Below are 13,945 nucleotides of genomic sequence, written 5' to 3'. Positions count from 1 at the left end.
TGGATGTGGTCCTTGTGGAAGAGCAGAATGCTATCACACAGTTAAGTTATCCAGTAGTTGAAGTGTGCTGACCCTTTGGTCCATACTGTATGCGGTAGTAAATAGGATCAAAATGTGAATACAACTGAATAGAACAGTTCTTCCACATTTTGCTTCCATCGGCCAAAAGATATAGCGTGGGGCACTGGGTCAGTCCACTTAAGATATTGGCTGTCTTCAGCAGTGAGTGATGGCATTTTACATGATTACATGTGAACATCAGCCTAAAAAGAAGTGCACTTCAGTGCAAGAGGTGTTAGGCTAATACTTTACATTATCAGTGTGTTTTATTTCCATTTTGTATTCGTAGTTATTTTTTTCAAGTCATCTTTATATTTTTAAACTATGGCTTCAGGTTGCAGTAATTCAAAGCCTATACATTTTCTTAGTGGCATACAGAATCACATTTTCCTATGATGTACATTCAAACTGAAAAGGCTCCTACACATGCCTCCAAAAAAAGCACCAATACTCTTTTTTCCAAAACTACGTGTGACGATTTAAATGTTTTTTTATTGCAAGAATACGGTTGCCACATTTCTCCTTTTTATTTTTGTTGCATATGCTTGCACTAAAAAAATGCACAAGCTTACCAAGACCAGTCCTATCGGCTTTGTCAATGCTCGTCATGACTGGTAAGAAAATCCACGTATGCATCATTCTAGTCATATTTGTTGTGCTAAAATCACATGTCATAGAAACCAGCTACACCACTGGAGGGATTCTGCGTCTATGGTTGAATATTCCAATATTAGACAACCAATTCACGCATGTGGCTCTGTCTCAATGGCGGGTTGATGGTTTGCATTTTGACAATGTCAGGCAAAAAATAAATGATTGTAACTGGGGCTTCCGTAGTAGCTGGTCAAGGAATGGTGATTGGGTATTATCTCAGCCACACCAATTCCCAACACCATGTATAAGTTTGCAGAGGACACCTAAATTGCCATTATTCTCGGAAGAAATAACAATCCTAGTTTTCCTGATATCTCCTCGGGACAGACAAATAGTCACTGTATCTGTGAACTTAATAAAGAAGTGGTCATTAATGAATACTGTTAGAGATGCGTAATATAGTGAACATTCAAAGAACTGAACACGAATTCCAGCTCCATTGTCAAGTCACTGATTTTTCAAGTTTCACCACAAAATGGCACTCTCTAAGTGGTATTTGAAGTAGTTGTCTACTTGTATGGGTCCTCTTACCAGGATATATGTTGGGATTAAGAATTTGGGTTGAAGGTTTGCATGCAATGCTAGGCTACAAGTGTCTTGGATGTATATGCGAGCTATACCACCCGAGATGACCCTTTAAGTGACAGAGCAGAAGCAGAGTTGCCTGGGCACAGAAATAACAGACTGCCTGAAGTATCCGCAAGACCGGATGTTGGGACCTGAGAAACAAATACAATCCAGTGTGTACATTTCTATGAGGCTTAACCTACATTCTAGCCAAGCTCCACGGGATGTTCTGGTACATGGAAGCATTAGGCTGATCTGAGGCCATGGTCATTATTCCATGGACACAGCATGGTCCTGTCTCTTTACAGGATCTGAGCAGAACTAGATTCTTTGCTGTTGCTACTTATCGAGAGAATCCTAAGGCGGACTAACAGGCATTATCTTGGGTGCACCATGGTGCTTTGGAAAGCGGTGGCCGGAGAGAGCACAAGAACAAGTTTATAGTCTAGGTTTAACTGGAAAACATGTCAATGCTAAGGGTTAGACAGGCCCTCTTTGCTTCCTACATCTCTCATACGAAATGCTACTGCAGCGTATGTTCCAAGTGCTCAAGGTAAAGTCAAGAGAAGGAACAGTGCAACAAGGCTTGCATGTCACTGTTCCTTTCCCTGTTTCTTGTGTTGCCCTCCCGTACAAAATGGAGGTTGCATTCTTGGGGCTTTGGGCATACAGGTCCCTTAACTGTCATGGAAGTAAACATCAACATCACCTCATATTGGGCATATATGAATGCGAGTGAGCGTGCCCTGTGAGCAAGTTGAAATGGACAGTAATATACTTTTCTTAAATACCTCTGGTGCACTGGACTACCTGCCTTGGTATCTGACCTAATCGAGAAATGTTATTTAATGGGTATTTTAATAGACATGCCAGTTTGGTAATAACCTCTCTAGGCAGTTTCTCTAAAAGTAGTGGCAGCACAGATGTTAGTTTCTCCTCAAAGGGTAAGGACAGAATACGTATTAGGCAACAATGGTCTACACCCCTGGGAGCCTACAGTGTACCCACACCAACACTCAGGATCCTGTTTACCAGCACAGGTGCACCATCATCACTGGCTGAATCAGAAAAGGGAACAAGGCTCCTCCTCGAGGTACATCTTGTCGCTATAAAACAATGGGAGTGTAAAGATGTAATTCTTCTGTTTACAACAAGCAACCTCCTATTACCAATTCTGATTGCAGAGTGAGAGGAACAATAGCAATCTAATCCTTGCAGTGTTACCTGGTCGATCCAATGTCCTAATAATAGTGTCATCTGAGTCTCTGTCATTCGTGCAACAAACTTACAAAGCAAATTTGTGCTCTATTTATGCATACCATGAGATGGTTAAATAATGGTCGACCTGAACTCTAAGTGCTCATATCACCATTGTTATAAGAAGCATTAATAAATTAAAAACTCACCAGAACGAAAATAAAAACACAAATATGTATCCTGGGACCCTAGGTGACTTTCTGATGTAGTTATTTCATTGAGGCCTGTGGTACTAAGTGTGCCAATGTGTCAACCTCCTCTTTCAATTACTGTTGGCAGGCAGTCAATTAACGCCGTTACTCTCCCACCCTTCCAGCCGCCTTCAGTGATCATGACCTTTCATATCATTATATTTTTAGGTAGGTACACATGCTAGAGTATTGTTTAAACCACCAGTGTTAAAGCAACTCTGCGATTCTTATTTCATAGGAGTCTCCAAGGGACACAGGTCTGGAAGTTAACTTGGTTTCAGGGAAATATGTCATAATTAAAATATTATTATAGTCCAAAACAAAGGTAGCTACACAGATTATACCTCTTCCATTATTATGACACGTTTCCAGTTCACCAGTAGCATTCTTTATTCTAATGTTTAAATGATACCCGTGAATAGCGAAATGTCCGTCCATACTATCTTCTCAGTTCTCAGGCTAAGCACAAATTCACAAAAATAAATGCAGCTGTATTCATCCATGATCACACTGCCGTTCCACAATAGCAATTACACAGACGTTTGTACCACCAAAACAGAAGTTTATTAAAAAAAGAAAAACAACTTTTTCTCCATTACCCAAATCTTAAGCCTGATAAACTTTCCATTTGATCTAAGAACAAAACCACAGAACATTAAATAATGGTAATTTCTAGCCCTCTTTAAACGGACTCAAAAATGAAATGTGCATAAACAACCTTATAAGTAATTTCTACAGTAAACAAAATAGTAACAGCGGTTTCTGGGGGCTAATACTAATAAGAAACAAAGTTGAGAAAATACATTCTTATAACATAAAATTGCAGGCCAGCTGGCAGGTATGGTACCAGGGCTGACTGCTTATATTTTCAGATAGAGGGACGAAGCAGCCATTGTGCCAGATTGCTAAGGATACGAGCCAAAGTGTAAACAAGTAAGAACAGATATAAAGAGGATGGGAAAGAGTGTCTCAGAAGGCTTTCTCTACTGCTATATGGTCAACCCAAGATAGTGGTTTTCATTATTTGTCAGTGGGATTACAGAAGCCTTTCAAAGATATGTCCAGCGCTCGTTCAGGTTAGTGAAGAACACCGTTGAAGGTAAAGATCAAATTTTTTATTAGAACACTGGAATGTTGAGAGCTCTACTGAAGACAAAGGAGTAGCTCTGGGTTTATAATGGCTTGTATAAGCCTTCTGCTCCAACATTCCAATGTTTGTATTTCTCTATTTGTAATTTAGAACATTCTACCCTTAGTGGGTGGAATGTTCTAATACCATTATAGCCCTGCCTCAACCAATACCAGTTGTTAAAGACCCTCTCCCTCGTAATAGACTCTCGCCTGCGGATAAGCCTATAACTCGGGTTCAGGGCCTTTAACAACTCATCCAGCCCTCGCCCGGAGGCTACAGTATGGTTTTGAGTTACAAGCAGATCAAATCACAGTGGAGGAAGACTTCTGAAGTTTCATTTGTCCAACAGATAATGGCAAAAAAGGGTTCCCAATCCTCCCCCTATTGCCCAGGGTAAAGGCAGAGTCCAGTCATTCCTTTTGTGCACAACTGATTAAGGCACAGGGATCTTGATCTTCCCTTGGCCAGTCATTTGAAATTTGAGATGACTACATTACACTACCAGAGCACCACCTCACAGGCACTTTCTGGAATGGCAATCACTTTTGGAACTCCTTGTCACCAAGAACTGGTATGATCACATTGTAATGGCGCCCAAGAAATAAAAAGTTTAAACCTTTGCTTTCTCCTCCACCCGTAACAAACTCTGTCTTTAGAACATTTTTTAGGAGACAGGTTAACAATATTTGGAGTTAACTGTGCATGTTTTACATTGTACAGCTCTCTGGGGCCTTTGGCCTAGTGCATGCTAGTGAAACATTCCAAACAAAATAGTGAACAACCTAAGCTGATGAAAGATGTGATAATAATGCCCTGTCACCCCAAGGCAGTATGCCAATAAGAGAACAGAAAACAGCATAATTTATTAAAATGACTCTTTCTTCCCAATCCGGAGTTCAACTTGCATTACTCTTAATACTATTCCCAGTTCAATACTTCCACCACCTAAGACACATTGTTTCAAGTTCCAGTGCCTCTAAAAATCTCTGGTCACAGCTTTTAAGTTTGAAATGGCAAAGAGCAATTCCCATCAAAGAACAGTAGGCATTACAGAAAACGGATGTGCTCTATGAAATGCTTTTCCAAAGATAACCTATTTTCTGTGCTCGCTGGTCTCATTTTGTCAATTCTTGTGAAGTCTTTCTAGTGCAACTCAGAGTTCATCCTTCTTTTTAGTTTTCTTTTTCTTTGCTGGAGGTTTAATGGTTTCAAGTTTTTGTGTCAATACATCAACTATAACTTTTGCATCCCTGCTGTCAATATATTCCCCATGAGTGCTTTTCTTTTTTTCTCCCAAGTACGGATACCATTTTACTGTTGGATAGGCTCGGATCCCAGCACTGCCACATGTGCTGTCATATGCTTGGCAATCCACTTTGCCGGCTTTTACTTTCCCTTTGAGAGTCCTGGCAATCTGTTCAAATTCTGGAGCAAAATGTTGACAAGGACCACACCAGGGAGCATAAAAATCAATCACCCAATGGTCTTTGCCAAGCAGTACTTGGTCTTTGAAACTTTCAGGCGTCAGATCAATGGCAACTTGTGGAAGAAATCCGAGAGCCCAGTTTCTGAGGGAATGAGAATCCCTGTGCCAACCACTGTACTTATAATAGTGGTGAGCTGTATTTGGGTTTTGGGGATACAGTCGAATTTCAGGATACCCCTGAACATTTTCTTGTTGGCAAAAGGAAGAATATTTTTGGCAGTCCACACTGCCAACACTGATTACTCCATTTAAAAGCCTGGCCATTCGTTTCCACTCTGGCATCAAAGCCTGGCATGGTCCACACCATGGGGCGTAAAAATCCACCACCCACATTTCATCACGCTTTCTTTTCTTAACCAGTTCATTAAATGTGTCTACGTTTAGACTAACTACAGAAGGATTCATAAGATCTACAATAAACTCCAAGATATGTTCTTCAGAATGATGCCCTCCATATTCATGAATGTTGGACTGGTTGAAGATAACTGTGGTTGGATAGGCTCTAATGTTGTGCATGTTGCACAACCCTTCATGGATGGTACAATCAAGCGTCCCAAACCTAACTTGGCCATTAAGTTGCTTTGATGCTTTTCTCAATTCAGGCAATAAAGCACGGCAAGGAGGACACCAGGGAGCAAAAAAGTCAACAAGCCACGGTTCTTTTTCATTGCCAGGAAAGTTGTGCGGTCCAAGGGTTACAACATGAGCAGCAACACTCTCTTTGGCAAAGGCCACGATGTCATAGATAATCTTCTTTCCATGATGAATTTCATAATCCTCTATTCCTTTCCCTTTAAAGACTGCCACACAAGACTGATGAACATATAGCTGACTACAGATATCAGGTGCTGAACGGCAGTCAAACCTCCCAACCTGAATATGCTCCCTTTTCAGTAAGGCTTTCAGTTTTTTATAATCTGGCATGCCTGACTTTAGGTCTTCACCAAATGTAAAGAAAATCAGCCAACGATTGTGAGCCAGCTTGCTCTGGAACGAGTCAGCATTGATCATGTCAATATCTGGTAGATGTTGCATAACTTCAGTATATATTTCTTTAGCTTCTAACGTGTTGACAAACAAAACTCCTTCTTTCTTTTTATTCCTTATGTCTTGCCCTGGTGGAAAGTATGCAGTTGTACTAACCGGAATTTCCAAATTGTCACATAAGTTGCCCTGTGTAGTGCAGTCCATCCAGCCAATGTTAGCAAGGCCTTCCAACATTCCAGCCAATTTAAGGCGTGTTTGTGAAGACAAACAGTCCCCTGTATCTGCACAGAAGGTAATCAGCCAACCAAGGCCAGAAGATGAGGACTCTTCAACAACAGTAGCAAGATTACCCGCCCATAGCTCTGTTACAGAACTGGAGACGTACTGCATAGCAAAAGTGATCAAATGTTCCTTTGACCTATCCCCATAGTATTTTATTGTGTTAGATCCAACCTTAAAAATGTGTAAACTTGGATAGCTATTAACTCCCTTGTTGCGACAAAGCATTCTATTATCACCACAGTTCACAGCACCAATGCGTATTATGCCATCCATTTCCTTTGCAAATTCTCTCCACGTGGGTGCCAAATCATGACAATGTGAACAACGAGGGGAGTAGAAATTAATAAACCATAACTCGCCAGAGTTCACAGCAGCATCAAATTCTCCAAAGTCTAGAGTTATGATTTCAAGATCGTCGTCATAAATCCCGAAATCATAGCGATAAAAGTTCCAGCTTTCATACCTCCCTCCTTGTTGTTGGTCTTCCAGACCTTTCTCTCCATATTTGTCGTACTTCTTCCTGAGATCATCGTCTTTTAATACTTCATACGCTCGGTTTATTTTTAGGAATTTAGCATGTGCATCAGGATCATTCATATTTTTGTCCGGATGCAGTTTTAGCGCTAGCTTCTTGAATGCTTGCCTAACTTCTCTAGTACTTGCTTCCTTGGACACACCAAGTAAGTTATAATAATCCTCTGCAGTGAACACTGAAGAAGTAAGGAAGACAAAAATCAGGCACAAAGCAGTCCTTTTAATACGACCTTGGGGGAGGCTCAATTCCATTGCCATACTTCTATATTTGCCTCAGTTCAAGCCAAGTTCATAAATCGTAGCTATTAGGGATTCCCTTGCTCACTGTGAACACGTGCACGATTTGTCATTTGCACTGCACGTAATATTCAATGGTAATCGTGCATAGTCTTATGAGTATAGTTATCTCGAGAACACCGACTACACCCCTGCAACTGCTTACTCACAAGCTATTGCTTCAGTCTTCCCCCTTCCACAGACCTTTCACTGCCGGGGGTGGTGTCACCGGGATCCCTCGCTGATTTTGTCGGTGCGTTGTTTCTTCCAGCGACGTTATGCTGCACTGGATATTTCCACACACCTCTGCCAAGTTGTCGGTGCTTTCTACTTCATGCACTGTCAGTGGAAGCGGCGTCTCAACAAGCCTTTTGGAATTTTGTTTTGGTGTTTTTTTTTTTTTTACTTGCACGGATCTTCCTCGGATGTTGGGATGCAGATCCCGCCAGGGATACTCAGGCCACTTCTCGCTCTCACTGCCTTTTCAGTAGTGTTTTCTGCCCACAGGTTGCTCCTTGTCTTTCAGGGAGATGGACACTCCGTCCACAAGGTAAAGCCCGTCACAGCTTGGCTGCCAGGAAAAGTAGAGCCTCAGAGCTTTAAGTGATCACGCGTGGGCGCAGGTGCTCTGCCCCTCTCTGAGACGCGCAGCTCCGGCCCCATGAAACTCTGCAGCAGTGATGGAGGTGCCGGTGTCCCGCCTGGGAATCAGCGTCGGGTCTCCGAGCCGGCACTCGCAGGAATGCAGCGCCAGCAGCTGCCTGTTCCGGCCAGCCACACAATTTCTGCTACGTGGCAACAAGGAAAGCCACCCTCTTTAACGCAGGAACTGAGTGAGGAGCAAACAGGAACGGCAGAGCCGGATCCGGCCTCACCTCCTGGTAAGGTCCGTCAGCACGGCGCACCCTTCCAGAAGTTCTTCCCTCACATCGCCCCGGCTCTCTCAAGCGGCAAGCTTGACACACGCTGGACACTAAAGAAGGACAAAACACGGCGTGCCAGTCGAGGCGGACATCTTCGAACAGCAAATATCCTTCAACAGAAATCATACAAACTCGTAAATGTGTCTATTCGCTCTCACCTACTTCTCTCTACACTTGCATTTATATTTGCTAGCGATCACCCGAGTACTAGATACCATGAAAAGTCTGTACTGTTAAAATGTCAATTTTATCTAAAGTATGATAAAGCGCTCGAAATATTTATCCAATATCATTTACACGTTTCTTTCATTGAGCAGTAAGAGTACTCTTTTAGTTGAAAATCGCCGCTTCGCTAGCTCTATGTCAAGTATGTGCGTTTTGCCCAAGTGAGAAAAGTTGCCCGTGCTCACCCAAGATGGCGGCGATGCACTGCAAGCTTTTACTGCAGGTTAATATTCCAATCCATCATGGCGGCTAGTCTATTAGGGAGAGGGACTTGTGAACACTTTTAAGTACCAACTGCAGCTTTTATCACTTTTGAAAGCTATTAGCCTACATAGGTAGATTTTGCTATCGTGTTATGTTATTTTTGTTTTTATCTGATGAGATGTGGCTTAAGTGACACAGCTGTCCTCTTTGAACTGGCGAGCTAGATTCTTAGTGCCGGTATCGGTTCATTATCCTGTGATTCCGAACAAATCACTTACTTATCTGCCCCTGACTAAAAACTCGTAACAACAATCTGACCTTGTCGAATGTAATCTGGTGTACAAGTAACGCTATTTCACTTATGATAAGATCTCGCTTTTAAAATAGTAATAATAAATAATCATCGGTCACCACTTATGATATCATTTGATGTTAACCCCTTCGCTGCCAGGCCCTTTCCCCCTCCTGTGCTGAGCCTTTTTTTGGCTATTTGGGGCAGTTCGCGCGGAGGCGAGGATTATGCACAATCTTTCTTCACTTTTTGTTAATAGCAGGCTCAAAGTGCAACAAAGAAAACTACAATGCCCATGAGACCCATTCCCATGGCAACCAATGTCCAATCACACTGCCATCCGACTGCATGTATAAATATCCCTAGGCGGTGACGTTCTTCCTCGTCTTCACTGCGAACTGAGACTGAGTCGTCGTTAGGTAGTCGCAGGTTGCACTCCTAAGAACAAATGTGAACAATAGATAAGCATTGCTATCCGAAAGAATAGTCAATAAATCAAACAAAGCGGAATTCCTAGTCTTTCCGACAACATAGCAAACAACGCGTGCAGTATCGAAACATACGTAGAAAAACACATCATGCCCCAATCATAGTTTCAGGTCAAAGAAACTGAATATTCCACCTCTCAAATTGATGGATCCATTCCGGGTGGGCGCCATGGCCACAGTGGCGGGTGGGATAATCCTCGCCTCCGTGTCCTTAATATAATTGAAACTTTCCTTCACGATAGCTAGGAAATTTCTCATTCTATGTCAGGACCGGAGGCGAGGATTATGCATGTTCAAAGCTTACTTACCACTAATGAAGCGGCTTCATGGATTGGTTTAAAGTAGAACTTTTTAAAAGTCGACTTGGATGACCAGTCAGCCGCATTCATAATATCCTCTTGTCTACCACCTAATTGGATTGCTTTATAAGCCATTGCACCTCGGGTGGAGTGAGCCCCAAACAGCTGGATATTAATGCCCGCTTCCAATAGAATCCACTTGACCCACCGGGCAATGGAAGGGGAGGAAACCGCTCTGAAAGGTTTCTTGATCGAAATGAGCAGTTGTCTCTCCCCCGGCGGCCAGAGTTCCACCGTCACCTCTTCATATCTCCCTAAACATCTGACCACGCACAGTTTGGGTGTATGCTCAGAAGCGGGGTAGGTTACTGACCTGGTACTACACTTTGGACGACGAGAAATCGTGAATGTGACTCCCTCTGGAGAAAAAACCCTAGCAGATACATCCAGAGCCCGGACATCTGAAACTCGTTTGCACAAAATGAGGCAAAGCAAGATTGCCAGTTTTGCCGATAACTGTTTACGTGAAAGGTACTGATTATCCAGCCATGAGATCAAGAAGCGCAAAACATGGTCAACATCCCCCAGGGAGGCATACCTGGGTTCAGGTGGTCTAGCCATACGAATGCCCTTCAGGAGTTTGCACACCCACGGGTGTTCCCCAACGGGGCGATCATTAATTGGGGGATGCCCCGCCGAAATCACGGATCGAAAGGAGTTAACTGAGCAATAGGATTGGCCAGAAGCCGCTAGGCCGGCTAGAAAATTCAAGATATCGGTAATCTGGGCCCCCAAGGGATCGAAGTGCCTTGCCATACACCAACGAGCCCAGCAGTTCCAGGCTGATCTGTACCTCTTACAAGTACTAGGGGCCCATGCATGTCTGATGAAATCCTCAGCCTCCTGTGAAAGTCTGTGGTCTGCCCAGCGATCCCGGAAATCCTCCAGGCCACCAGAGAGAGATAGCCCTGGAGGGCTAGCGGGTGGAATTGCCCCTCTGGATTTGACAGTATGTTCGGACGGACCGGAAGAAGAATAGGAAGGTCGCAAGAGAGCTCCAGAAGCGCTGGGAACCATACCTGAGACCGCCAGAGCGGTGTGATTAGAATCACTGTCGCCCCCTGACGACGAATCTGAGCAGTTACTCTCGGGATCAGAAGGAAGGGGGGAAACGCGTAATTCTGATCCCGACCCCTGTCTTGAAGGAAAGCATTGACGGCCATCGCGCCGGGATCCGGGCGCCAGGTGAAGTAGCGGGGAAGTTGAGTGTTCCTCCTGGATGCAAAGCGATCCACCGCACAAGGACCCCATCGATCCAAAATAGCTAGGAACACTGCTCTGTCCAGGCGCCAATCGCTGGGATCCTCCAGATGCCTGGAGTTCCAGTCCGCCAGGGCGTTCTGGGATCCCGGAAGATATTCTGCTGTGACCGAGATTTGACGTTGAAGGCAAAAGTGCCAGAAGTCCTTTGCCAACTCCGCTAGAGCCTTCAAGTGGGTCCCCCCCCAAGTGGTTGATATACTGTACCGCCGAGACATTGTCCATCCTTAGAAGGACGCAGCAAGAGACCTTGTCCCGCGTCAGAGATCTGATCGCGAACGAACACGCAAGGAGTTCCAGGCAGTTGATGTGGAGATTGAGTTCCCGCTGGGTCCAGCGGCCCCCGAAGGAGATGTCCCCACACCGAGCTCCCCCAGCCGAACCGACTGGCGTCCGACTCTATGACCAGATCGGGTGCGGCCCCGAAAATCTCCCTGCCGTTCCAAGCTTCCATGTGATCCAGCCACCAATGGATCTCCGTCTGCACCTACTGGGACAAAGCTATCAGCTCCGAATACGAAAGGCCCCGCTGTAGATGGTGGGCCTTGAGGCGTTGAAGGGCCCTGTAATGGAGTGGTCCCGGGAAGATGGCCTGAATCGAGGAAGAGAGGAGTCCCACCACTCTGGCCTACTGCCTCAGGGAGATTCTGTCCCGTCTCAAGACCTTGGACAGTTCTTTCTTGATCTTCGTGATCTTTGGGCCCGGGAGACTGAGGGAGGCTGCCTGGGAATCGACGAGGAACCCTAGAAAGGTCATGGACTGCGAGGGGAGCAGTTCCGATTTCTGTGAATTGATCACGAACCCCAGGTCTTGCAGAAGTTGAATAGCTATGTTCACGTTGGATATGAGCTGCGAGCGCGACTGGTCCATCATGAGGATGTAGTCGAGATAAATCATAAAGCGAATCCCTCGAGCCCGCAGGTACTCCACTACTGGTTTGAGCAGCTTCGTGAAGCACCACGGGCCGACGACAGGCCGAACGGCAGGGACGAAAATTCGAATGCCTGTCCCCTCCAAATGAATTGCAGAAACCGACGATGAGGGCGAAAGATGGGGACCCTAAGATAGGCATCCTTGAGGTCTAACCGCACCATCCAATCCCAGTGAAGTAGGAGATCTCTGAGCATGTGGATGCCCTCCATTTTGAAGTGGCGATACACTACCCACTCGTTGAAGGACTTGAGATTGATAACGGGTCGGAAACCCTTGTCCTTCTTCTCTACAAGGAACAGATTGCTCACGAAACCCCTGGGGTGGATAGTCGTTGGGTGAATAGCTTCCTTCTGAAGAAGCCCTTGAACCTCTGCATCTATCAGTGCCGCGTCCGCATCTGAGAAGACCAAGGGCCGTGGAGGAGAGTCTTGAACTGGAGTCCCCCAAAATTCTATGCGGAACTCCGTGACCGTCTGCAACACCCAAGCGTTTGACGTTATGGTGGCCCACTTGTGGGCAAAGAACCGCAATCTCCCTCCTAGAATGCGAGGGGAAAAAAGGGTAACACTCACCGTTAACGCCTCCGGGGGCATTAACTCCACCACGGGCGGTCCTCTTGGTCTTCCCTCTACCCCGGTTGGGGAAGAAAGTACCTTGTTGGCCATCCCTCCATCCGTTGTTTCGCAGTGGGTAGGGGTTGGGGCCTTGCTGGAACGCACGGCAGGAAGAGCGGCCCTTGCCTCGTCCGGCCCCGCCGAAAACCTTTCCTGGGAAGATTTTTTTGATGGAGCTCTGCACCTTATCGAGCGCAGGAAAGGTCGCCACGAACTTGCTCAATTCCTTTAAGAAAGGATCTCCAAACAAGTTCCCCCGGGCCACAGCCCCTGCCTCTGAGTTGGAGAGTTCTCCTAACTTAGGGTCTATTTTAATCAACAAGGATCGTCTCCTCTCTACAGAGAGAGCGCAATTCACGTTCCCTAGCAAGCAGACCGCTCTTTGGGCCCACCCCGCCACAATATCCGTGGGCATGGGAGTATTGGACCGTTTAGCCCGTTCGGCAAGTTGGATGATCTGCGTGAGGGGACCCAGGACATCCAATAACTTATCCTGGCATCACCTCCAGGAACGATCAATACCCTTCTTCGGGTCCTTGATGTACTTCCCGAAGAAAGTACACATCTTGGGATCCAGGTCAGGGGTAGCTGCCATTCGATCTGGGAGAGTCGGGCGCGGGCACTCCTCCCGTAACCTGGCCCGAACCTCCTTCTCCAGAGACTGGCGGATTTTGCTGGCCACATAATCCGCCACTTTCTTGTCCGGATGCCACGAAGAGCGGGGGTGATATAAGTCCTCTGGTTGGAACATTTCCGAATCTGAGTCCCCAGCCTCAGGCGGGTCTGATAAATTAGAAGACGGGCGCCAAGGACGCCCTGCTTCCTGATCTTCCTCAGAGGAAGAATCCCCGTATGTGTCCCTCACGACCCACTTAGGGGAACCCTGATCCGGGTCCGATCTGATGTGAACCACTTCACAGGTCTCTCCAGGCTCGGACCCCTCCCGGAAGGGTGGCTGCTTTAGCGTGCGCGCACTTTTATGGAAGGCTTCAGTTAGACTACCGAAGCCTTCCAGGTGCCCCGCGACACGCTTGCGACACTTCTTGGGGACTGCCTCTCCCTGTAGGTCAGTCCCCGTCACCCCCATCCCTGTCCCCTTAAACACGTGGTCCGATAGTCTGGCCACGCTGTCTTTCAAGGGCCCCAAGGCCCTACTAATGGCCCTCTGAGATGAGCCCTCCCCCGGGGACAGGGCGGGGAAAGCATCATGCTCATGTGGT

General features: G+C 45.9%; 1 protein-coding gene across 1 annotated transcript; it reads right to left on the bottom strand.

Annotated features, from left to right (window-relative positions):
- Window positions 1–3,270: 3,270 nt before the first annotated feature.
- Window positions 3,271–8,369, bottom strand: DNAJC10 (DnaJ heat shock protein family (Hsp40) member C10). Its single transcript, XM_069241584.1, has one exon. The coding sequence runs from the start codon at window positions 7,406–7,408 to the stop codon at window positions 5,015–5,017; it is 2,394 nt and encodes a 797-aa protein (XP_069097685.1). The 5' UTR covers window positions 7,409–8,369; the 3' UTR covers window positions 3,271–5,014.
- Between the last annotated feature and the right edge of the window lie 5,576 nt (window positions 8,370–13,945).

This window comes from Pleurodeles waltl, chromosome 6 (assembly GCF_031143425.1).
Source record: "Pleurodeles waltl isolate 20211129_DDA chromosome 6, aPleWal1.hap1.20221129, whole genome shotgun sequence".
Lineage (NCBI taxonomy): Eukaryota > Metazoa > Chordata > Amphibia > Caudata > Salamandridae > Pleurodeles > Pleurodeles waltl.
Note: the sequence above shows the minus strand (reverse complement) of the source record. Positions and strands in the feature narration are given on the sequence as shown.

Excerpts from the sequence above, each read along its gene's own strand:
- DNAJC10 (XM_069241584.1), bottom strand. The coding sequence starts at position 7,408 with ATGGCAATGGAATTGAGCCTCCCCCAAGGTCGTATTAAAAGGACTGCT.